The 25,939-nt window shown below is 43.8% G+C and overlaps 1 protein-coding gene across 6 annotated transcripts; it reads left to right on the forward strand.

The window, feature by feature from the left end:
• The first annotated feature begins 58 nt into the window (after positions 1-58).
• On the forward strand, positions 59-24,641 carry LOC124198657 (myocyte-specific enhancer factor 2-like). Of its 6 annotated transcripts, none has more exons than XM_046594620.1 (10): positions 72-243; positions 4,969-5,145; positions 19,200-19,803; positions 22,104-22,307; positions 22,614-22,787; positions 22,893-23,268; positions 23,530-23,824; positions 23,890-24,022; positions 24,194-24,320; positions 24,501-24,641. In XM_046594620.1, the coding sequence occupies exons 3-10, from the start codon at positions 19,750-19,752 to the stop codon at positions 24,596-24,598; spliced, it is 1,461 nt and encodes a 486-aa protein (XP_046450576.1). In that variant the 5' UTR covers positions 72-243; positions 4,969-5,145; positions 19,200-19,749; the 3' UTR covers positions 24,599-24,641. The 6 variants fall into 6 exon arrangements, with proteins under 6 accessions (XP_046450567.1, XP_046450601.1, XP_046450576.1 ...); XM_046594635.1 differs by having other exon boundaries at positions 4,969-5,141; XM_046594611.1 differs by lacking the exon at positions 4,969-5,145 and having other exon boundaries at positions 59-243.
• Positions 24,642-25,939: the final 1,298 nt, after the last annotated feature.

Consider the following 25,939-nt stretch of genomic DNA (forward strand, 5'->3'; position numbering starts at 1 on the left):
AAATTTCCCATTGACGAGGAACGACATCAGCGCCACCGCTCAGACACGATGGTGGCTCCCTCGTAATGGAGTCGGTCTCTGGCACTTGTTGTAAAGGGATCTGAGAAGAGAGACGTGTTGTTGTCCATTCTGGGCTGTGGTTAATCGTGAAACAACGTACACACACAGTGCTGTTTACTTTTGTTTTTTGTTACCCTCTACACTTTGGAGTGCGTGTTGTCTCCCCGTCAGTTATCGAATAAGGTAAGTGTTTTCAAGCTTCAGTCAATCACGAAATCCAATCGAATATTTGCACGACTGTGTCGGGAGCAACGCGAAAGAGTTGGCCGCCACACACATACACAAATTTAGTCCATTGACCAGCACACACATACACGAGAAACACAGTCAAGTTTACTGCTATATTTCCCAATCTTTTTGGAACGTTGATTTTTTATTGGGGATGGCTAGATCACACGCAAGTCGTTATTGTTTCATCGGTTAAAAACCAGCAGGTGTATGTAGAAAAAAATTCTGGGTGTGTAAAGGGGGGGGGGAGCACATGTTAAGTTTGTGTGTGTGTGTGTGTGTGTAAAATGTTGATTGTTAATCCAGTCAGGCCACTTTTTATTTCAATCACCCAAGATGGAAAGATGATTGGGTTATACAAAAAGAAAGCACCTACTTGTGTGTCTATAAGAATGTTCATTTCTCTCAACATCTTGTCGACCTTGACTTTCTTGTTAAGTCATTCGTGTGGTATGGCAAGAGAGTTGCCGGGGTGACGAGGTACAGTACCGACAACATTGTGAAGCGTGAATCGTGTTCGCCGGACATTGTCAGAATCGACTCGAGTCTGGTACAAAACGTCTGAAGGCCCTCGGGGCGAAATAAAAAAGGCTCTTCTTCATCTTCTGTTGCAATTGCAGTTCAAAACTTTTTGCTGAAACGGGGTATCCTCACTGTACACCATTGGTAATCGATATGCTAATGACCCACCCCCTTTCCTCGGGTGGCCTCTCTGCCAAGAACGGCGAAACGTTCTCGGTATATTCCAATTTTCCTCTTTTCCAATTTTGTAAGTAATTCAATTGGTGCCTTTGGGAATATTACAGTTGGTAGGCACATGGATGCATAGGGCATTAGGGCTATTTTTAATGAATGCCTTACTTGCACATTTTATTTTAGTACGTAGACGTACATTTAAAAATAAATTTCGCAGAAAGGGATGGCGGTGTATTATTCAAACGACCTTGAACCTCGTGTTATATGAACTTTCCATTTTTGGGGCCTAACAACAGACAAAATAAAAACCCCCACACCCCTTTGAGGACCAACCCCCTCATGTTTCTTTTCAAAAAATAAATAAGCGGCTATTATTGAAATGCATTCCGGAAAGAAAAATGGTGGTTGCAACCCTACGGGGTCGCAGTTTTTGCACATACAAAATGTTGTTTTTAACATTTCCCCCCCGAAAAAAGTAGAGGGTTAAAAAAAAGGGGTTTATGCGAGTTCCTTTTTGATGTATTCACCAAAACGGATATTTTCTTTTTGTTAAAAGGAAGAATGTCAAAGAAAAAAAGTCTTCCATCTCTTTTCCGTTCAATTGAACCCCCTCGTTTTGTTGTCTGATCCCCCCCTTTTTTCGCTTCAAGGTTCCACGCCGAAATGATTTTGTATGGGAAGATGAGAAAAACCTGTATATTAAAAGATCCAAAGTACAGGTGAGATAAAAATCACAGTTTTATATTTTTTTAAACTAGCGCAGCTTGAGAAACAATTTCTCAAAAAAATTTTGTTTTTAATTTCCTACGGACGAACAATTCCGCTCCATTGTTTTTTGAACGAGTTTTTTTTATTTCACTTTGTGCGTTCGTTTGATCCGTCACACACAGAGTGCTGTGTGTGTGTGTGTGCACGAAAGCATTTCGTAGGGAAATACAACGTTCAAGTCGTTGGCCACTACACGCTGATGGACTCTCAATGTTTTAGCGTCATGGCCGTCTGCACTTGATAAAACGAAACGATTCGCTCGACTAGTTTTCTTGTTCTCGTACGAAAACACACACAAGAAAGAAAAGTACGAAAAAAAGGGACGAATTGTAAGTTGGAAAATGTCGCCATTTCCCAAAGATAACTTTTGGAGAGTTTTTTCCCCTTTTTATTTTTGCGCAACCATGTAACTTGTCTCCCGTCGTTTGATTTCAAAAGGCAATTGAAAGGAGCCGCCCAGACTTTTTGTCTCTAGAGCGAAGAAATCGATAATTTGTGTTGTCGTCCGCTCCGTGTTCTTGTGCATCCTCCTGCTTCCTTGTGTATTATGTATTTGCCCTTTTTTTTTTTTTTCGCCGCGTGAACCGTTCCTCCACGAGTGATTTAAAGTGCGTGGCCAACTGTCACGTTCCTCTACCAGTAACCTGTATCTCCAACTGAAAAGTGGCGCCGCCTTTTGACTCTTGTGTGTGAATCGTTGGCGCCATTTTTCATCCATTTTTTGGTTGTTGTTGCATCGGCTAGGAGCAGTTTTTTTTTTCTTTTCACGGTCCCGCACGAGCCCCTTTTGCTGCCGCGTACAGTCAATGGCGTGTAGAAAATCGTCCCACACTCACCATTATTATTGCTATTATATACCCAGTGACCCTCTCTCCCTTCCTCGTTCAATAGGAAAAAGAAACAAAAAATATTAAACAATAAGTGGTCGGTCGGTCGAATCGAAAATTCTCAGCCGTTAGGTCGTTTGTGGTTTCTCTTCTTTTTTTGAGGGTAAAAGAAAAGAAGCGGATGGCAGGAAATCAAAATGAAAAGAGTACAATAAAGCGTTTTCTCTCATTTGCTCACGTTCAACCTTCATTTTGGGTTATCGTCAACGTGAGGTGGGGAAATACTAGCGAGAAGAGAGTAACGAGTGTGTGTGTGTAGAATAAAGACGATTACGTCTAATCACTTGAACGAACGGCGATACTAAGGTGTTTTGGACTGGGCGTATCGATGGAAGTTGCTTGAACACTTATGACCGCCATTTAACGGACCTTTGGAACTTGAGGCAAAAGCCTCAGACACACACAAAAGGAAAGAAATCTGGTTGCTGGGCAACCTCTTCGTAATTGTTCAAGTATGTCGTTAAAATTTCTTGGACTTGCTGAGTTTTTTCGGGGTTTTTCTTTTCGGGTGGGAATGAGTCTCTGGGCAGGTTAGAAGAACTGTAATAAACAACACGAAGTACTTTCAGTTGTTGTTTTTTAACGATTTTATTTGGTTTCGGGAGTATGAAATAACAAACAATGTACGTTCCTGTGTGTGTTTGTGTGTGGCCATTCCCGACAGCTAATTGGCTGAAACGGTGCAGCACACAGATAATCATTTTTTTTTTTTTGTTTACTGACTTGTGTGAGGAGAGAAAGGTTGTGATTCTCTGATTATGTTATGAAGGTTCGTCGAGGATGTTACGCCATATCGGGAAATTTTTTTGTTTTATCCCCACATACTTTGTGACATTGGTTGATAAAAAGGATCAACTCTTTTCGGTTATCATCAGAATGGGACTATCCTACTCTGGGCTTATTACTTTACTGCGTTTGAGAAAATCATGAAATGCATTATTATGCATTTTCCGTATCACGGGGCTGTCAAAGTTAATTAATAAAACTGTCTAGTCACTATACCTGGTTCTCACGTTTCTCCCAACATTTTCGAACCAGAAAATGTTTTTCTTTTATTACGAGAAAATTTTTTTTTTTGTTGTCTTATCCCGACATCATTTGACATCGCCCTAATGAATGAGTGATGGATTTTACTTGCAAATTTACTTACAAAAAAGAAAAACCGGATCCAGCTCGTCCTGGTTTTCTAAAAAAAAAAATTTGGTTTTCTCGAAAAAATATTTTTCGAACCCCCCGAAAAGCAGAAACAAAACAAAAAAACTACAAAATTCTCTCTTTTTTCTTTCAGTCGATGCCCTCATTAGTCGATTGTTGCTATACGACTATTTACTAGCAAGTATTACTTTGCTCATTAAAAGGAAAAATCTGATCAGAAATAGTAAGAAAACTAGAAGAAGGTGCTGAAGGGAAGAAAGGGGGGAAAAAATCTAACCAGTTTTTTTATCTTTTCTTCTTCTTCTTCTTTCCTCGACTGTCGAAAAACCGAAAAGCTTTCGGAATGCAATAGTGGCCAAGCAACGAGTTCTCCGTTTCTTTCTCTCTCTCCTCCTCTGTTTTCGGAAGATAATGGTGGGGGGCTCACACACACATCTCTTTCCTTCTCCATTCGTTTTTCTATTATAAAATTCCATGTCGGAGATGCGGAGAGAGAGAGAGGTTATTCGCTTGATTGCAATCGAGATAAGTCCACATGTGGCCGAGAGAGAAAAAGAAAAGGTTCCTTGTCGCTTAGTTTTTAAGGGCCTCTGCCATTCTTTACTTGGTCGATTTATACCTTGAGTTTTTCGGGGTTTGTTTGTTTGTCCACCGCGAATACACAATGTATTAAAAGTAGTAAAGAAAGAAAACAAAACAAAACAAAAAAAAAAAGAGTTATTTTGCCATGTAGTCTTTTTTTTTATTTTTGTTTTGTGTATGTGGGGGCAACTAGCAGAAACGAAAGAAGAAAAAGAACGGGTTACAGGTATATTTTTTTACCTGGTAAAAATGGGTTGTTTTATCGCTTTTTTGCGAAAAAGGGTTCTTTTTCTTTCACGATCGACAATGTCCGCAACACGAAACTTGTCAATCAGGTTCTGTGTGTGTGTGTGTGTGTTTTAACGGAGACACACGAAAAAAGCCAAGCAGCTGGGTTACATCGATCTTGCCCTGAAGGCACCGTCTCTCTCTCTCTCACAGTATGTTGTTGTTATTTGCTTGTCAGGAGAGAGAGAGAGTGAGCGAGAGCTAGGAGCTGTGCTAAGGAGCTGACTTTGTAATTTTTTTGTTTCTTTCATTTTGATATTAATTTAGTTCTCTTTTTCTTTTCATTTTACGCGCGCCCTCTCAGTCGGTCTCGGGTCCCGCTACTGATTATCAAAGAACAACAACACGCACCAACTAAGTTCTCCTCTTTCTCCAAGTTCCCGGCGAACGGTCGAAGGGACGTTGAACTGTGTTGGCGCGGCCATAGCAGAAAGGAAAGGCAGCGAACACAGCAGAAAAATAAAAAGCCACCAAAATGCAGGTTCCCCCCAAGTTTTTCTTCTCTTTTTTCGGATAAATTTTTATGACGTCTTTCTCTCTCTCTCTCTCTGCCGTATCTTCTCTTGTGTCGTAACTATAAATCGCCCGGACTTTGTCGTTTAGCTGCTGCATATATATGTGCCGAGTTGGGAGGCGAGTACGTGTAAATAGTGGGGGGAGAATACGAAAAGAAGAAGAAAAAAGGAATATGTGCTTTTTGAATTTTTTGTTTAGCTTTTTTGTCGTGTCCCAGCGTTCGTGAAAATGCAAGGTCAAAACCGCGTGAAACCGGCGGGAAAGAAATAATAAAAAAAAAGGGAATAAGAAAAAGAGAGAGAGAGAGCTGTTGAGGCGTATCGGTGCGAGACTACCGCCACCGTTGCGAAGGGCGAATGACGTCATACGTGGGTTGATCGTTCAGATCGTTCGTTCGTTCATTCCATCTCCTCCCCAACAGTTTGCCAAGGTTTTTTTTCTTTTTCTTCTTCTTCCTTTTTTTATTCTTTGTTGAGGGGTTCCTTCTTCTTCTCTTTATCCGATGCTGACGTCGATGTGATGGGCTACAATAACCCCCCTCCCTTCTCCTTCTGGAAGAAGGCCATGAAGAAGATGGAGGAGGCGGTGCGGCTATGTGCGGTCAATTTGCATATTTCTTTTGACGTTTGGCAATTTGAACCAGCGAAACTGGTTAAAGGGGAAAAAAAGAAAAAAACGAAACAATCGCGGATAGAGACAACTTGTGCGCCCAATAGGTACCTGTGGATTCATTTCGCCATCTAGCGGTAGTTTTATTGAGCCTCGGTAGCAGTCGATAGATGGCAGTTGCATCGACCCTTCCGCGATAATGACTGATAAATGCAGTGCAGTTAGGCTACTACTGCCTACTGGTACTACTCCCGAAAAAATGATGGCAGGCGATAACCCCCCCCCCCCCCCCCCAAAAAAAAAATACTAACCAAAGAAACAAAACAAATAGAATTGCTTTAAACCATCTTTGCTTATCTTTCGCATAAGAAAAAAAAAATATATGGCGTGACGCAATCCGTCGACGTGAGCCGAGGCTGTTGGAAAAGTACATCAAACGCGTTACGTTGGCTGATGAGACGGGGCTTGTATGCTGGATTATGGAATCGTCATCTGGAGAAGGGGGGGGGGGTGTTGTCGACGCCTCTATCTTTCTTTTTCGGTTGTTTTACTTGGCTTTATTATCGGATCACGTGTGTGTACGTGCCAATCTATGCGTGAGGATAGTCGTCCAGTCACGCAGTCCCTTTTTTCTCTCTCCCCCCTCTATTCTCTTTCTTGGATTTCATCTCCCGTCGGTTGAACTGCCCTTTGACTTTGGTGTAACTCTTCATGGCGAAAAGAAGAAGAAATGAAAAAGACCATGAACTTTGTGCCACCCACAGAGAACTAGAAGCGAAATCTTTTTTGGGGGGGGGGGGGGAATTTAATTTTGTATTTACTGGTGTAGATATGCCTCCGCAACTGGTTTGGGTCTAAACCGCGCTTCTCTCTTATGTAAGTAAATAAAGAGGCCTCCAGTTGTTGTTGGTCTAAAGTTCATCTCGATGGGGTGATATCATTGAACTTTGTTTTCCGATGATGAAACTCGAGGAAAATAATTATGTAGATTGTGTGAAGTCATATTCTATTACGAATTTCGACATTTTTTGATTCGTATGACACCAAAAGAAAATTCAAACGCGATTTTTCTTAGATTGTTTGTTTCTATTTTTTGGTGGGGCATTTTCTCGGCCTGGATGTTTACTAGTACCACGTCCCGCAAACGTTTGATAACAAAATATTTCCCCTTATTTATTTCTTTTACTTATTTTCTCTGATGCATTTATGTCAGCACCAGAGAGAGAGAGAGAGAGAAAGAGGTTTGCTCGTTGTGGCGCTGAATTGCCGGGCAATGATAGAAGGGCAAGTGGTCTTATTAGACAAACTTTTGCCATTGCATTTACGTAAATGGAAGGTAGCAGAGAAAGAGTTGCTAGGGAAACCGTAAGGTCTCTCTTGAAATATAATTCGCCTGACTGGTTTTCATCAGTTCCCCCCGCATGCCGTTTTTTCTTCTTCTTCTTCTTTTTGCTTGCCCCTTGGTAACAAACAAGTCGAATGCAAAAGAATCAAAAAGACAAGAACGGCCATCGCAACTCGTTTTTCCACCTTTCTATATAACAAAAACAGCTCTGTTCTCCGCCGATTTTTTCCTTCTTTTTCGGTGGGGTGTATTTATAGTCTTGGTCGGACGACAGTGACGCTTTGGCTTTTCTTCTCGTCTTTTTTTGTATTGAGCGCGCTTCAATTCAAAGCCCGATCGATGAAGAAATGAAGAAGCCCTTTTCTGGTTTAACTGTGAAACTCATCTTGATTACCCCCCTCTCGCTCAAACGGCTTGCCACACATTAGCTGCTTCTCTTTTTCTCTCATTTTCTAATTTGAAATTCAGCAAAGAGATGATGTCGTTTGTTTGTCGTTCACCTGGGTGAACCGGTTAGGTAAAGTTAAAAAAAGGAGGGCGATGAATGAATCGAAATAGAATAGAATACAGAAAACACATGTAGAGTCTCTCCTTTTTTTTTCAAATTGCTTTTGTTTCTTTCCTTAATTGAATTTGTTACGTTACACAAAAGACGAAGGAAATGTGCGTGTTTGTCAACTGCCGCCAGCGGTTTTGATTGGACGCTAAGGAACGTGTTGGTGTGTGTGCTTGTGCGTTACAATAGCCGCCCGAGAGGCGAACTCGACAAAGTATTGATTCACCTTATACGATGGGGGGCCTCCTCGTCTTTTTATTGACTTACCTTCGTCCACATTTATCTATTTTTCCCTTGGTGTCATTGAAGTGAAAGTGACAGAGATCATAACCAGATTTATGTCCTTTTACGTATTTATACGTATAAGATCGACCGATCCATCTTTGCGTGTGTGCCTGTTGTTTCTTTGGTAACTGAAGGAGAGCAGAACGACGGAATTGATCGGTTTCTCTTCCCCTGGTCTCTGGTTTGTTGACGTCAGACGCAGTTTCATCTCTTTACCTATCCGGTGATTACAGAACGACGACGACCGGGAGCGAGTAACACGCCACTCGCTGCGCGGGATCTATCAATTGATGAATCCAGCAGCAGCAACAACAACAACAAGTCTTGAAAGAGGTTCGATGGGGAAGACAAAAAAAATAAAGTTGAGACTTTCGAGCTGTTTGGTTGAGTAATGCCGTCAAGTGCGTACGTACGCACAGCACACATAGTCCTCCAAAACTCTCCCGTGTGTGTTCTGGTTGATTTTGTTGTTCCTTCCTTCGGGAGGGCACGAGTGCTACATGATGGAAGACATGTGTTGGAGATATAGCTCCTAGCTCATTCTTCTTCTCTATCCCCGATGTGTGTGTGTGTAATAGCACAACAAAAACATCCGTCCTATCGTCGTTGTCTCGTAAAGGCTTAAGCTGGCGCTGGTATATGAGGTACACGGTCGAGAACAAGTTGAAGAAGAAGAAGATCCTTGTTCTCTCTTAGCGGCTATCTCGCTTTTGTCTGTGTTTGCCGTACTCTGACCAGAGGGTACACACACACAGACAGTAGTGTTACTACTACTACACATGGGATGTACTGCTGCTGTATGTGCTGGTTAGTAGTGGGTGGGTGGATCTTTTAGGTTATCACCGTAACGAGCCAAGTGCTCTCGATAGGACACATTCCTTTCTCTCTCGCGCCGTCTCGTTCGGCCATTAAGAGCCGCAGCCACACACCGCCCAGCTTGTTCCTATCATCCAGATAATGCCCATCAATGGAATGAGCCCAGGAGGTTTTTTTTTTCTTTCTTTTTTCTTATTCCGCGCAGTTTAGAACGCCTTTCGCAGAGGTCCGTGATGGACGAGATGTTCCAGTCCCTCTTCTTCGTCCGCCCGAGAATCTTTTTCACTCTACAAGGGGGGAGGGAGGGAGGGAGGAAACTGTTGGTCCATATGGTCTTCACGAAGCGAGACCTCGGCTAACTCACATCCCTCACATCCGGTTCCATCCAGGGAGGAGGGGAGAAGAAGAAGAAGAAGAAAAATGCTGAACGTTTGGAACTTTCAACTTTTTTTTCTTCTTCTTCCTTTTTTTTCGCTTCGCAGTAGACCTCAACTAACTAACTTATAACTCCCGGCCTTAAGAGAGTTCGGGGCGGAGGGGGAGCAGGATGAGAGAGGGGGGGGGCTCCCGTGTCGTGTTTGTTTTCTCAGGGAAGGAAATGGCGTCTGCTGCTGCCCCGCAACCGGGAGTTGGAAAAAGGAAGTTCAGGATTTCTCTGCCGTTTCCCATCCACCCACGAGACCTGGGTAACAATCTCTCTCTTTGCGTTATTTTTTCACTCGAAAATCTCGAGAAAATCAAAAGAAATCGACAACGCCATTATCAAGAGTGCGTGCTGTGGTGTCTGCGGTGAAGAGGGAAACCGCGTGACGTCAATCCATCTCCCGTTTTTAATCATCATCGCGGAATAACCCCCTCAGTGTGTGTGTATGTACTACGCACAAGCTCTGCTCTTCTCAGTCACTCTCACTTGACTCTCCTCTGATGACGCATTTTATATCTTGGCCGAGAGGGGAGCAGGACACGATACGAACCACACGCGTTTATAGCCCGGGACGGCGTTCGATCATCGTCCAACGTGACACAACCGTGAAGGGGCGTGGCCCTAGTTCGTTCTCCTGTTGAATTTTTAAAATTTTGTTTTTTTCCCTGTGATGAGCGTACATGTGAAACGAGAGCAACGAGGGTCTAAGGTTTATAACATTGGCGTTGGCGTGTACTAAACTGGGCAGCTTATAGATTATTAGACGGTCACGTTGGTACGTCCCGAAAGGGAAACTGCTATACTCTACTTACCTCTCTCTGACTCCCTGCATCGGCGATAGCATTTCATCAACACACGCCGTAGTCACTCACTCTGTCACTCTCGTCTCCTCCATTACAAAAACAAAATGCGGGAAAAAATAATTAAATATATACGTAAACGAGGCCCGTGTGGGTGGAAATGAATGAGTAAAAAAAAAAGAGTATACTAGGTTCTTAAAAAAGCCCGTTTCTGTTTTATACGTGTGTCGTTAAAAATCTAGGGTAACGCAGGAAAGAAAAGGCACAGTCCAAGGAAGGAAAAGAGCGCAAAAGAAGTTAAAAGAGAGAAAAAAAGCAGCAGCAGCTGACTGATTTAGCGTCGTCATGGAGAGATAGACTTCCCCCAATTACTCTCTCCGGTTGGTTAGGCTACTCTATATACTGGCTGGGTGTAGCTAGGGGGTCTTCATATCGCTGGCGTCGTTGAAAAGTCAAGGATTCATCAACCGCTCGGCTAGCGTTTCTACGTGCAAAACTCACACGCCCACACACACACACACAACCCGGGACTTTTTATTTTCTTGTTCGTTTAAAAAAAAGAAAAAAAGGGGGGAAACAGGAAACACATGGAGATTGAGAAGAAGAAGAAGAAAGAACGAGTGTATTGCTTTTATACACCCAATACACGGATCCTCGCCGGGGTTATAGCGAACATGAAACTATAGTTGGACGCTTTAAACGTCGACAGCAAGTGCACATGCATCAAGTGATGATATTCATGCTAGAAGCTTAAGAGTTCATAGAAAGTGAGTCGAAAATAGAGTGCCCCCGGATAGAATTCCAAGAGTTGGGAGCAAGGTGCTGTAGTCGTAGTAATACGGGTAATGTATATCCAGCTCCGTTTCTTTCAGGAAGGAAAAGAAATAGCGCAGGAATGAAATTTTGTTTGCGGGAATGATTGGAAAATCGGCGCTCGAGAAATAATAAAAAAGAGAAGTTCTGCCGGCACAAATCCACGACACGGACGTTCAAGCACGTCGCTATAATGTCTCTCTTGTCTTCTCTATCTCCTCTTGTATAATGGACGAGACAGTTGCACACATACTGCTGCCTCCCTCCCCCCACCCACCCTTGCTGCTCCTCGTTTCGATCAATCGAGTCGATACGTTGGATATATGCACTTCTCTTCTCATCGGGAGAGAGAAGCTTGGGCTCCTCCACCATATGTACGCACACACGAGAGAGAGGCGAAACACGAGCGGGAGCCGGGCGTCCTTGAAAACTTGATGAGAACGGATTGACGTAGGTTTCGATCAAACATTGAATAAGGAGTCCTCTCTCTCTCTATTTTTTGTTCGCTCTCCTGCTGAAACGGGAGCCACAAGGAGAAAAAAGTGCCAATCGATGGCCCCTTGTCTGATGCGAAGTTGACGTTTGCGCGCTACTAGAACCTCACCTCTCTATCACACACACACACACACACGGCAACAAACTTGCACAACACAAATTGTTGTGCTATTGTGTCGTGTGCGCCAATGGGAAGCCGCTGGCCTTGTGGGCTTGGTTGCTTTTTTTCTTGTTTTTTTCCGCATCTTGATTCGATTCTTCGACGGCCAATGTGACCCACCGTTCAAGGTTCAATTCACCCTTCATCAGTGTCTAGTCTAATATACAACAAGTATTTCTTTCTTATTTTACTATAAAGAAATATTTTGTTCTAAATAGTTTTTTTCTTTTATTTTTTGGGGCAGTGGGGGCATATGCTTCCCAATTGTTTGTTGTGCTTACACAACAAAAGCCGATTGACTCCTGGGCACCGAGTCTAGTCAAAAGGCTTTTCCCAATGAACAGGCTGTACTGTGCCTGTTCTTCTACTTCTTTTGGCTTTCGCTTTTTGGGTGGAAACGGGAGGAGTAGGAGGGAGTAGAGATAAATCGCTTTGCTTGTTCGTCAATTGGCGCCCGACTCCCTCCAGTCCATCTGTGCGGACCTTCTCTAGTTGAGAAAGACAGCACATATACACAGTAGAGCAGAGGAGCTGCAATGCAATGCACTCTTCTCTTTTTTTTTTTTGACACCACGTGCTGTTGGACGCGCATCTTTCGTCACGGGCGCGTGCCAACTGCTCCCAAAAGTTCCTCAACCAACTCTCAAGCCGACCAAGGGTGCAAAAGGCGAAAAAAAAAATAAAAAAGATATTTTTCCTTTTTTCCACCGCCCATTTTTGACCTCTTTTCAAAGTTTTCGCATTGAAATTAAATAAAAACAAAAGAAACCAAAAAGATTAAAAAACAGGAAGATCATGTTTGAATTGATGGCGCAACTGGTTCCTGAATAGATGAACTGGTATAATTCAACCGGATTCGTCTATCCACACTTTTGTATCGCTAGCCTACATTTTTTACAAACGTGTAAAATTCAGCTACTTGTTAATTCAGTCCTCACTTTGTCATTCTACGATGATGGTTTTTTGTTGCCGGCAGTGAATAGAATACGTAATTAACCGGGACGACATCAATTTCACATCCAGCGACCGATACACACACCTTCCATTTTATTTTTTTCCTTTTAACTGAGACTCATTCTTCTCACGCTCTAGTTATCCTTTGGCAGTCAGAAGAGAAATTCCTTTTTTTTTTCTCGTGTACACACGATTTATTTCCCGGCCGATTCAAGATCGACTTTTAGTTTTAGTTGATTAGTCAACAATCGTCGTGCCACACAGTCTGCGTGTGGAGGTTTTTCGTAAAAGAGACGAGTGTATTATGCCTTTTGGCCGAGAGTCGCCCTGTTGTGTTCTATTTTTAGGATCGACTCTAGAGCATCTTTTAGAGGTAAAATTTTTTTGAAAAGAAAATCAAACTTTTCTTTAGAGAAAAAAGATTTGGGATTGAACTTTTTTTCCTCTTTCTCGCTGGAATATATGCGTGTCATGTCACTGTGCAAAAAGGTTTAGATTTTCAGTTTCGGCGAATTTGTTTTTCGGAAGGAATAGGGGGCCCGATGATGACATGAGAAAAGAAAAAAAAGAAGTTGAAAATCTTCTCTCTTTCTTTCTCTCTTAATTGGGTTGGTCCCGGTTGCTGCACGCCCGTTGTGTGTTTTCTTGACTGGCTTCGTCGTTTCGGTGGAAAAAATGAAAAATAACCAACAGGCGGGATCCTTGAACGGAACGATCCTTTTCCTTTTTTTTTGTATTTTCTTTCCGTTTTTGTTTTGTTTTTTCGTTTGAGAAATTGTTTACGAGCGCAGGAAAATTCGTTGGCTGCATCCAGAGGATGCGCAACGGTAACTATGGATGTAATCTGGTTTTTATTTTATTATTATTATTTCCCTTTTCTGCTCGTCGTCATTCGATAATCGAGTCAACTGCTAAACGACAACCTTCCATCATGCGTCACTTTCCTCCTCCTTGAAAATGTCAAAATGCTTTTCTCCCGTTTTTCAGCTTCTTCTTTTTCTTTTTTGGCGTTTGTTTGCCCTTTTCGACGACGACGTCGCCCCGACTCCCGCACTCACCTGAAAATTGAGAAGCAGCTCAGCTCAGCTGCTGCCGCTCAGACTGTCATTGGGTCACATGGAGGCAACGAGACTTGCCAGCACAGGGGGAGGAGGAAGGTTGAGCGAAATACGACGACGACAACGACGTCGAGGCAGGAGTGAAAATTTGCCTGTTGCTCGGCGTTGTGTGTGCAGGAGGAGACGCCCCACGACGCCAAGGCATCGCTTCCATATTTGGACAGGCAGCACGCCCGCGTCTTGGCACACTCTCCGTGTGTGTGTGTGTGTGTATGTGGTAGCCACAGTCTGTTGGGGGAGGAGGGATTTTTTCTTCTTCTTGAAATCCCCCGCAAACCTTTTGGAAAGAGCAGCGACGACCCGGGACTCTCTCTCAGCTGGGGAGGGGAAAATGACGGCGACGCTCAACTCCCCTGCCCGGCTGTTTGACACACACCGGGAGCGGAAAAAACAAAACAAAACAAAAGTCTCTTCTTCTTCTTCTTCTTTCCAGAAGATTTTTAAAGGGAGGAAAAAATATGACGCCAACAGCAGCCGCCCTCCCCCGTCGACTAAAAATTTCGTCTTTTTTCTTCTTTTCTTCTAGTTGGCTAATTTCGCTACATATGGACTACGACTCACTTTTTGGCCTATTGCCATTAGTTTTCTTTTTCTTGTTTTTTTTATTCAGGGTGACATTTGAAAAGAGAACCAAACTTTATTTTTTCTCTCTCAAATTGACAACTGCGATTGTCTTTTGTTGAAGATAATCTGACCTCTTGTAACAAAGTTGAAGGTATCCCGAAAACTTTTCTCTTCCAAGTTCTATTTTTTTTTTCACGTTCAGCGAATCGTTTCTGTTTTCCTGATGTTTAAACGAAAGTTGAAATTGGATTTCTTGTTTAATGCTAAAGGGTTCAGTTGGTATGTTGTGTTGCCGTCGTTTTTGGTCCCTGCCAGCCGTTTGGTTGCAACCAAACGGCCCGTGCTTCCTTGGCACTTGGTTATCTGAAAGATGAAAGAGTCCATTTAAATTCTCCTCCCGAGAGTTTCTCGGTAGCCTGGAACAGTCGCAGGAGAGGCAGGAGGATGAATGTTTTGTTTTCTTCTTCTTTCTTTATTCTCAAAAGTTTTCTTTTAAAATAAAAAGCCCAACGGTAGGCAAAGAAAAAAAGAGAGCGAAGTGTTGAACGTTTTGGAGGTTCGAAAGTAAAGGAGTAAATAAGAAAAAAAAGGGGGGGAAGGGAGGAGAGAAGTTGCGTCTTCTGGAACACACACACCGGAACACACGGGACCGTATATCCAGTTCCAGAAATAGCCATCGAGACCGGCCAGCTCACCAGTTCGCCTCGTTCGTTCTCGCTCAACCCCCAGAAATGTTGAGGAGAAAATGGGCCGTTGGCTCCGTGTGTGTATTCACGCGGGACGGCGACGCCACCGAGACGACCGACCGTCCATGTTTTTATCAAAGACGCCATGCAAGAGGAGCAGCAGCAGCAGCATCGTTTTGGGATTCTTACGAACAACGCACATCATCGGAGGAAAAGAAAAGAAACATCTTTGGGGGCGTGTCGCAATACTTTCTTAAACCCGGAAGTTCATTCCCTATTGACGCATCATCCAACTTCTTCATTTCGTTATTTAAATGATATCGCACTTAAATTAATGATTTATCAAAAGACGACAGACGCCGCGTGAAAAGAAAAAAATGGGGGCGACGCACACACACACACACATAATTTGGTTGTTTATCTCTTCCCACACCAGATGAAAATGACTTTTTATTTTTTGGTCCCCCTCTGAAAATTTTGGGAAGAAAAAAAGATTGTACCATCTTTTAATTTTTTTACTGGACCGGCTGGTTTTTTCTTACTCTTTTTTTTTTTCTTCCCTCGTTCGTTTCACACACCCAGGACTGGGTGAAACTGCTGAGAAAGGAGCAACAGTCTTTCTTGTGTTGCTTTGCTTAACGTCAAGTTGATTGCTCCTGCACCTGCTGCTCCTTGCCAGAGATGTCGAAGGAAGGAAAAAAAGGAGGATGTTGTAGCTCCCGGGGTACTACCGACCGGACACGGTCTCCTAGCGACCAACTTCCGTTTTCATTTTCATTTTTTTTTGTCAGTTGTATAGTCGTTGTCGCTTTCAGTTGAGCATCACATGAGAGAGAGAGAGAGATGGTGGTGGTGTCCTTTTTTAAAATGCGCGCCGCTTCGGTTATCCACTAATCCGCGTGAGACATGTAACACTTGCAGTTAACACTAAGACGAGCGGATAGAATTTGAATTTTTTTGGTTTCCCGCCATTTAAAAAACACGAAATTTTAAACTAGAAGCGATGGAAAAATAATTGTAACTTGTGGGACGTTTATTTCGTCGATCGAGTTTTTCGAGCACAGAGATGAGGAAGCCGGACACAGACGCCGACCGAGTTTGTTTGAGGGGCGGACTGGAAAAGAGAGCGAGAGTGAGAATCTAAGAAGAAAGAAACAAGGCGAAAAAGTAAATTTGGAGATGAAAAAATACAAAAATAAAATCCAAAAATAAGAAAAAGGGGCGAGAGAGAGAAAAAAAAAGTCGATGCCGATGAGATGAGTTTTATTTTTCGCCAAAGTATTTCGGGAGAAAGACTTGGGACTGCCAGAAATACACCGGTCGCATGTGGTTGTGTGTATTATTATAATAGTCTAAACAATAGTCGGCCCGATATAGACACCCCCCTCATGTAACAGCACCTGCACAAGACTAGGGGCGGCGGAATCATGGCAGCATATGATTCAATCGACACGAGACCTCTCGACCGTCTTAACTCCAATCCAGTGGCTACAATGATGTTTGCCCCGTTTTGCCAACGTCGAAACCTGTCAGTTGTGGCCAACTGTCACATCGACTTAACCCAATCTTTTTCCTTCCGCTCGAGCGCTCCTTTTTCGTTTTATTGTCTGTTGACATTTGAATTTTTCATTCTTCTTAAATCAATGAGAGAACAACACATGTAAAACACTTATTTGGCAAGAGGATCATACGGTTCGATGGCCGTGTGTGAGCAACCGTTTGTGAAAACATAAACGACCCCCCCCCCTTTCAAAAAGGGCAGCCGGATCACGTACGCCATGTTTCTCCGGTTGATTATTGTGTTCGTGAGTCTTCTTCTTCTTTTAACATCTTTATTCGATAAACAGCGCATTTTTTCGGCAACAAACGCGATTTGTTTTTTTCTTCTTCCTCCTCCCCGATGGATCACATCCTTTGAGGGAGGGCAAAAAGACCTTAGGAGGCACCGTGGGAGATGATTGTTAAGCTGGTCCCCCCCATTGAGGTCGACATTGAAAATGTCTGAAATGATTTCGAGTGGGGGCGAGAGTGAGACTACTGCTAGCTACTACTACAGCTTCACTTTTTTCTTCCTTTTCAAGAAAACCCCAACCGCGTTGTATTACAGAAAACGTAAAAGGAGATGGATGACGTCGTTTATCAAACCAACAAACTAACCGCACTGGGATCTCCTAGCGTGACCTTTTTTTCTTTCTTTTTTCTTTGATTATTATTATTTTTTCGTTTTCTTTGTAAATTTTTGCATTCATTTTATATTTCGATCGATGACTGCAATCTGTTGCGACTTGCTTTCCCCCCTCTGCATATATTCCGTAATTGAATTTCGGGCGACGAAAAGGAAATAAGAATAATAGCGCTCTTTGATCAAGGACTTTTTATTTTCCAAAATGTTATTCCTAGCTGCTGTCTGATTGGTTTTCAATTCAAATTGGTTTTCTTTTTTAAACTTGAGAGTGAAACAGTACTGTCAAACACGGCCTTGGGCGAATTTTGTTTCTCTTCCGCCCGTCATCCATTCATCGGAACTTGTAGGTACTACTAGCCTCGTAGTAAATGAGATGCAAATGAGAGTTGGCATGAAATTGGCCGACCCAGATTACAGACGTATCTGATTGATCTTAAAATGTCATTTGATTCAAGTAATGGTGACTATACATACTGCGGAGCATTGCGGGCTATTGGAAAATCTTTTGAGGTTTTCCCCTTTTATTTTTGAGTTTCGCGCGGGGTGGTGAGGAGCGACGACGTAACTCCGGTCCTGGGAAAATCAAAAAGACGTGGCATCCTCTTGTTGGTTGACGGATACTGTACTTTACTCGGCAGCCGTTGTGGTGGTGGTGTTGCCGAGGGTGGAGATGGGTGGTGGGGGCTAGAAAGCTCCTCCTCTTTGGATGTCGTCAGAGGCAGAGTCGGAACCAATGGCAGGTGAGCGCCGGTAGCGTCGCCCGAGTCAAAAGGGGTTGGATGTGGGGTTGTGACGGTATCGGTCCCGAATGTTTTCGGCCTCTTGTCTCCCGTTTTTCTCCCTACTCCACAAGAGCAAAAGGGAGAAGAAGAAAGAAGTTGGCTTTAGAAACCACCTCCTTCTCCCACCCTCTCCTGGCTTCTATAGCCTCCCCATTTGGCTTGGGCTGTGTGGCCCGTGTGTGTTCTTGTTTCGGGGGTCCTCAGTGCGTCGCCGGCTATTTTTAAGCCCAGTCGCCGTTGCGCCTCTATTTTGAGCCGTCTGGTGCGTCGCGTGCTCTCGGCGTTTGCTCTCTCTCTCTCTCGCTCCTTTGGCTCCTTTGGCTCCTCGTTCGCTACGACTCGGCTAAAAACTCTTCCATCTGATATTTTTTGAGTTGTTTTTCTCTCCCCGCTCGACGTGTGCCCGCGTACCGCAGCAGCACTTTTGCCCCGCACACAGGCAACCCAAAAGTGTATGCGACCGACCGGGCGTGTTTGTGTGTGTGCGTGTCGTGTGTGTGAGTGTGTCTTATGTGTCTACACAGCGGCGGAGGAGAATCTCCTAACCCCACTGCTACTGCCCTCCTCTCTCTCGTTTGAACACACGGGTGCGTCTTCTTGATTATTTACCTTGATGCCTACCTGTGTGTCTTGTGTGGGTCTGTGTGTTGTTCCAGTTATGCGACGCACCGGTGCAAATTCCTTTTGCCAGAGGTTTTTGACTTGTTGTTGTTGTTGTTGTTGTTGTTGTTGTTGTTGTTGTTGTTGTTCTTTGCTACTGCAATTTAGGTAGCGAGAAAGACGAGAAAAATGAGCCCAAATTAAAAAAAATATAGGGGCCCCTATTTCTGTTTCGTTACGTTGCGGTTGCGTGGCCCTCACTCACGCTACTTACTCTATCGGCTGGCGTAACTTTTGCGGCTTATTGGCCAATAAGTTGGGACACTGGCAACCAACTCCTTCCATTTTTTAGGAGGGGGGGGGTGGATAGTTCGTTTCCGGTTTTTATTTTATTTGGAAATAAAAGGGACGCGAAATGAAGTGCAAAAGGGGATAAAACCATTCGTAGAAATAAAGAGAGAAAAAGAAACATGTACGAAGTAGCGCGAAAGATATAAAAGAAAACGGTTCATAACGGGGTAGGAGACCCAGTCCCGGAAGAAACTGTTCACACGGAGTCTACACGCACGCAGACTTCTTTTCGAGCAGATATGTACATGTATGAAAGAGGCAACGACGACAATTTACACCTGGGTAGAAAATGTGGTCGATAGAAGGGGCGGCGATGGGCGTCACAAGCAACCAAGACATTTGACTCGGAAAGAATTGGGTTGTTTTATGTTGTTTTCCCAAGACGAGTAGACGGTAGCGCATTATTTAGTCAAATGACCTGTCATAATAATATTTCCTGAAATTAACTTGTAAATTTTATTTGTTTTTCTCTACAGTGCCAATGATTGTCGTCGGCTAAGGAGCGAAAAAAGGGGGACCTTTTTTTTCAGTTGTTTTGACTCGGAACCTTCGGCCCTTGAGGGGCTTTGAAAATAAGAGAAACAATAGCGGAAACCTTCGAAACGAAAGAGTCCAGCTCCAGCAGTTGGCGTGGCATTTTTGCGGTGACCAGAGCCCAAGAGATTGTCTTGTTGTCGTCTTCCAACATTCACCACCACGACCGCAACAGAGACCACAGGCCCAAGACGGGGGGAGATATCCATTCATTAATAACACCTCTGCCGTGTTTTATTTTCTGGGTGGTGCTCCGTCATTGGATCGGACATCGAGACGGTCGACGACGACAAACCCAAAAAAAATTGGACTAAGGGAAATCCAAAGAAGCAGAAACCCCCAACCCCAAAAAATAACGGGAATTTCACTCTGAGCGAGTGACATCACATTTTGGAAGTGTCCGACAGACGGAAGAGAAGGGTCGGCGGAGGCGCGGGCGGAGTAGGCGAAGTAGGCTCCACCATCAACAGCAACAGCAGCCACAACAACAACATGGGAAGGAAAAAAATTCAAATCTCGCGCATCACCGACGAACGGAACCGGCAGGTAAAAAAAAACGACTGAAAAATTTAAAAAAGAAAAAAAGAAAAACAATTTGTTATACCTTATAAATCTATTTTTGGGGGTGAGGCTGGCGCGACAACCTGCACACATACACACACACGGTACTTTTTGATGAATTATTCAAGCGATGCGATTGAATCTTGCATCCGACGTAATTGGTGGGGAGCGATTGCATTTGTGTGTGTGTGTGCGGGGGCGGAAAGTGTCGGGAGTCGGTTGGGGATTCTCGACAACCCGAGAGTTTTGGGATGACGTGCCGATGAAAGATTAAGTAGCGAAATGAAGAGCGGGAGAGCTAAAAAAGAAGAAGAAGAAAAAAGAGACTTTCTTCTTCTTCTTTTTCATCATTGTTGGATGAGGTGATCTGACGGGTGGGGTGGAAACTTGCCGACTGCCGATCGACAGTTTCCTTTTCGAGCGCGCAAGATACACTCCAGGTGCGCCAACTTTGAACGTCACCATAGCGACAATCGATTTGTCGTTCATTCCATCCTCTCTCTCTCGCTCCTGTATAGCGTTCACAATGTGTTGTTTGCTCCCTATATAATACGACGGGAGAGAGAGAGTCCCAGATTGGAGAGAAAAGATTCTTCTCCTTAAGACTTTTTTTTTTCTTTTTTCTTGTGACGTTCGTTGGCTAAGAAATTGGGCGATTCTTTATCGGGACTTTTGGCGTTACTATAGAAACGTCGAGAGGGCAAGTGAAGGAGGGAGAGATCAAAATCTGCCAACATTTTTCTTTTATTTTTAATTCGATGCTTATGTTGGGGACAAGGTCGGCCGGGTTGGGAGGTGAAGGTCAGCAGCTTCTTCTTATTTTGATATTTGATTGGAAATCTCAAACAGAAAAGTATAGACTTCTCCACCTCACTATCAAAATAAAAGGGAGGACGAGAAACTTTTTGAAATATCAATGGGAGGGAAATAAGAAAAACGGACCGGATGACACTGAGGATCTTGTAGGAGCAGAAGGACTCTGGGGGGGTTAAGATTTGCGCTATACTGTACCGGTATTGTACCGGGAATGGATTTCCCTTTGCTTTTGTTTTCGGGGATGGACTGAACTCGTGCAACCCGAGACGTTTACCTTCAAAAGTAAGGAAGGGAATGGAGAAGATGCTCAGCATGCAACACAAATTCGTGGAATACCTTGACAAAAGACCTCCTCGTCGTCCGCCCCTTGCTCACGGGAGAAGATGAGGAACGGCAAAGATCTACACGATGTGTAATCATATCTTTATGCCTCCAATCTCTCTCTCTCTCGTCTGCAGTCATTGACATTATCGATCGCAGCTTCCGTTACTAGACACACAGCTTTTCTTTTTTCTTTTTGCGTCATGTATTTAAACTCTCTCGGTCGCTCAGGGATCCAATTGACTTGTCATCCGACTGCCAAGAATGACAAACGTCGTTAACTGTCGTTTGAGTTGATTTCTAATCGGTTAGCAACCGACGACGACTACATATATAGGCCGATTACCAAGCTGCTTTTTTAGCTTTAGAATTTTCGCTATCGATTTCTGTCCCTTTTGTCATACGCAATTCACTCATTTTCTTCTCTGCCCGCATCCGCAATGGGATGGAAAAACAAACAACCCAATTGAAAAACAAAAGGTGACGTTCAATAAGCGCAAATTTGGCGTCATGAAAAAAGCCTACGAACTGTCGGTGCTGTGCGATTGCGAGATCGCTCTCATCATCTTCAGCAGCTCCAACAGGCTCTACCAGTACGCCTCCACCGACATGGACAAGGTGTTGCTCAAGTACACCGAGTACAACGAACCCCACGAGTCGTTGACCAATAAGAATATCATCGAGGTTAGAAACAAACACAAATCTCTCAAAACCCACCCAGAAAACGAAAAAGCTCCTCTCCCCACCACCTTCTTCATAACAAAACAAAGGAAAAAGTAATGCAGCATGTGATGGTCAGATAGTGCACATATAATACTAAATAATATCGTGATCTGTTGGCCCCTGCGGGTCCGACAAAGGCTGCAAACACACACATTGCGTCAAGACGAATAGAGTCGCTCGCTAGTCATATCTAATCTCGAATTCTCTGGACGAACCTGTTTTTGTTTGAGTCTTTTTTTCATCCAGCGCACATTGTCTTAATTGTATATATTTAATGCCGTATTATCTGAATAATAACCAGTTTTGTTTTTTTGTTGTTTTTGACATTTGGTTTGCTGCATGCGTTTGCTCTTTTTTCTCCCACTTTGCATCCACTCGGAATCGGTTTTGAATCGTCGTCGGCGGCTGCTGCTGCTGCTGTGCAGGTGACGTTCACCAAGCGCAAATTCGGTCTGATGAAGAAAGCCTACGAGCTGTCGGTGCTGTGCGACTGCGAGATCGCTCTGATCATCTTCAGCAGCTCCAACAAGCTGTTCCAGTACGCCTCCACCGACATGGACAAAGTGCTGCTCAAATACACCGAATATAACGAGCCGCATGAGTCGAGAACTAACAACGACATCGTAGAGGTGTGACCGACCTACATTTTTCACTATTTTTCAACCCCCAACCTGACCGTTTAATAATAATAATAATAATTGAAATGATGTACTGACTACTAATTGAAATCCGATTGGCATGAGTGCACGGCAAACGCGTTTTGTCGCTTGTGGCCCGTTTTGAATTTCAACCCCCCTACCACTCCCGTTTTGTTTCCCGTCGTGAATGATGATGGATTCATTGATTATTAACGGCGTTATTATTTCTCTTTTTTTTGTGTGTGGCGTTGTTGCATTGGTGGTGGGGTATTGGCCGGATGATTTTGTTGGCACCAGGCGTTGAACAAGAAAGAGCACAAGAATGGCGGCTGCAGTCCCGACAGTCCCGGCGAGGATGTCGACGCCACCGATTACACGCTGACGCCCAGGACCGAGGCCAAGTACAACAAAATTGACGAAGAATTTCAGATGATGATGCAACGCAATCAACACCACAACGGCGCCCAAAGGGTAAAAACAACAACAAGTCTTTTAAAAAAAAAGAATCCGAGGGAAATGGGTTTTCATTTTAATAATTTTGTTTTCCCATTTTGGTTTTGTTTGTGTTGGAAACAGAGTGGAGGCTACACGATGCCCGTCACGATGCCCGTCAATCCAGGTCCTTACGGCGATCCCGGCTCCATGTTACACGCCAGCCCGCAAATGGTGGGCGGCCATTCTAGCGTCAGCCCACGGCCAGCGTCCTCTACCGGCATGCTGGACGTTGGCGGAAGCAACAACGGATACGGGTCCAGCCAGCCGGCCAGTTCTCCCATACCGGAAAGTCCGACGCCGCCGCCGCCACCTCCGTCGGCTCTCAGGAGTTCCAGTTCGATGGCCAACCGGTCCCTCTCGCCACAGCAGCAACACTTGGCCGGCTCTCAGCGACACAATTTAAGACTAGCCATCCCCGGCAATCAAGCTGGACTTGCCATATCAAGCCACGATAGAGGTAATTTCACTCCCGACGACGATTTACTGGTTTGTCCATTTTCAATTTGAGTCAATTGCCCGCCGCCGCCGCCAGTTATTGCGTCAGCGGCGAGAGCTACTCGATCGATGGCGACCGATTGCGCTGATATTTCATTGATAAGTCCGTGATCTCGGTGACGCGCGCGGGAGATTGAAAATCGACCGCCATGTTGAGTCTCTTTTGAGTGCCAGAGTAAATCAATGAGGAAATGTGTTATTTGTCCGTGCCTTGGAATTGCAGGTGGAGGAGGCGGGGGTAACAGCAGTTTGAATACGCCCGTCGTCCCGCTGCAGACTCCCGGCCTGTCTGGATTGTATCAATCCAGTTATTCTGGTCACGGCGGTGTAGGAGGCGGAGGAGCTCAAGGACAACCTGATTTCAATTTACCTTCCGACATGGTACTCACCTCTTTGCACGCCGTTCACGCCGGATGGGGTGCAGCTCCGTCAACCAACTCCGGCAACAGCAACTCCTCATCATCTTCCGGCGGAATAGTTCACCACACCGGCCACCTGCCCAACAATATTCATTTAGGGTAACAAACATTTGACTTTCGATTTCGTGTCGTGTCTTATAATGTGTACGGTTTCCCGTTTGCAGGTCCTTGTCCCATTTGACAGTGCCCAATTCAGGGTCTCAGCGACCGCCCAGTGCGCCCCTGTCACCGTCACCGGTGGCGCTCAAAATCAAAAGTGAGCCGATATCCCCGCCCCGGGAAGCCATGGGCCTCCAGGTAATAATCACATCGTTTTGGAATCGATCCTTTTTTTGTTTTCTTCTTTTATAGAAATCAAAATTTGCTTTTGATAGACATTGTCATCAAGACACAATCAGAGTCACTCAATCATTTCTAGCTCTTTTTCTTTTCTAATTTTATTCGTTTCTTTCGTTTTATAAAAATAAGGGAGGAGGTATGGGCAGCGGATTGGGATCGTCTTTGGCGCCACTGCCAACCGGTATGAGCCTGATGCAACGTCCTTCGTCGTCATCAGATCATCATCTGTCACCGTCTGGTCACCTCACTCCGACAGGTATGCACACACAAGATTTATCCGCCAAAGAATTACATTCATTGATCTCCAAATAAGGCCACACCCCATTCAAGTGAAATCATTATTCTGTAACATACACAATGATTTATGTCCAACATCAATTTAACTTTCTTATTTCGAACAAAATTTTATTTTATTTCTTTTTTAAACATCAAATAGGGTCGTCACCAGATCCGGGTCACCATAGCCATTCAGAATACGATTCGATGCCATTGCACAAAAGACCTCGAATCGCCGAGGGCTGGGGTGCATCTTAGGAGGATGCCAATCCATCTGAAGAGGAATCAACAACAACAACAACAACAAAGAAAAAAACAAAACCCAATCGGCACCAGCGACTCCAACATCCAAATAACCATGGACCGGGGGAGTAGTTTTGCTTGCATCTCTCTCTCTCTTTCCCTCTCTCTCTCTCTCTCTCACTTTCACTCGTTTGTCTCTCCGACGGAAAACACACACACGGATACATACAAAGTCAGGAAATGTGCTTCTACGAATAATCAGAAACATTATCCCCTCCCCCCTCCCGTTTTTATTGGGCGGACCCGACATCAACAACATTCAAAAAACAGACAAGATTTCATCATTTTTACAAAAGAAGAAGAGGAAGCATTGTCTCTTATTTTTGAGTTTCGCTCCAGGGATATTTGTACACACACACACACTCTCTCTATTTCTCTCTCTTAAGAAACCAACTGTGTTGTTCTTCTTTTTTGGCAGTCTGAATTTATTTGAAGGAACGTGTTTCGTCGGCGCCAAATATCATCATCAAAAAATGACACTCAACCAACGTAACAATTACCACCCTCCCCCCTTTATCCCTATTCCCCGTACCTTAAAAAAAAATTGTGGACAAGTGATCAGTGATAGTGCCTGAAAGACCGCGAAGAGATTGCGTGACGAGGAAGAAAAACCAAAAAAAGAAAAAAAAAAGTTAAACTTTATATAATACTATTATTATGTAATAACAAGACACTCGACACGCAAGTTTTGACACCTCAAACTTCGTGTTTTGTTGTGCAAGTTTGTCTTTCCTCTTAATTTCGTGTTTGTTGTTGGGAGGGTTCAATATTTTTGGAATAGTAGCACAAAAAATCGGTTGTGAGAACAGAGACAAAACCGCTGGAAGAAGAACGGGGAGAGACCAAAAAAAATTTGCTAAATGAGGAAATGAAAAATTTGTTATATTTTTCTTTTTTTCTTTTCTTGTTTCTTGATGGACTCAATTATTCTTTCACGCCATGCCTCGTTATTCTTGCCCCCGGCAATTTAGTTGTAGTACTACTACTTACTGTACAGCAGTATATACCGATTGGAAAGAGTTATTTAGTTATCAAAAGTGCCTCTCCCTTTCCACTTTTCTTTTCATAATGTGTTTGTATCGAGCCCTCGCTGTGAATTTATTACCCATTCATTTGTTTTCTCTTTTTTTTTTAGAGAGAGGTTTTCGTTCGTGCAAAACTCACGAAACGGGTCAACTTTTTTTCACTTTTTTAATTGAATCAAAGACGAGGAGGGACGTTAAAGCAAATTTTCTCTTTCTGTGACGGTTTTGTTTGTAAAACTGGTCAAATATTATATCGGCCTAGGGCCGTTCT

Source organism: Daphnia pulex, chromosome 1 (assembly GCF_021134715.1).
Source record: "Daphnia pulex isolate KAP4 chromosome 1, ASM2113471v1".
Classification (NCBI taxonomy): domain Eukaryota; kingdom Metazoa; phylum Arthropoda; class Branchiopoda; order Diplostraca; family Daphniidae; genus Daphnia; species Daphnia pulex.

Coding starts and splice junctions, on each gene's coding strand:
- LOC124198657 (XM_046594611.1), top strand. CDS start 19,750: ATGGGAAGGAAAAAAATTCAAATCTCGCGCATCACCGACGAACGGAAC. Junction 19,804..22,103: donor CCGACGAACGGAACCGGCAG/GTAAAAAAAAAC, acceptor GCTGCTGTGCAG/GTGACGTTCACCAAGCGCAA. Junction 24,023..24,193: donor GGGAAGCCATGGGCCTCCAG/GTAATAATCACA, acceptor TATAAAAATAAG/GGAGGAGGTATGGGCAGCGG.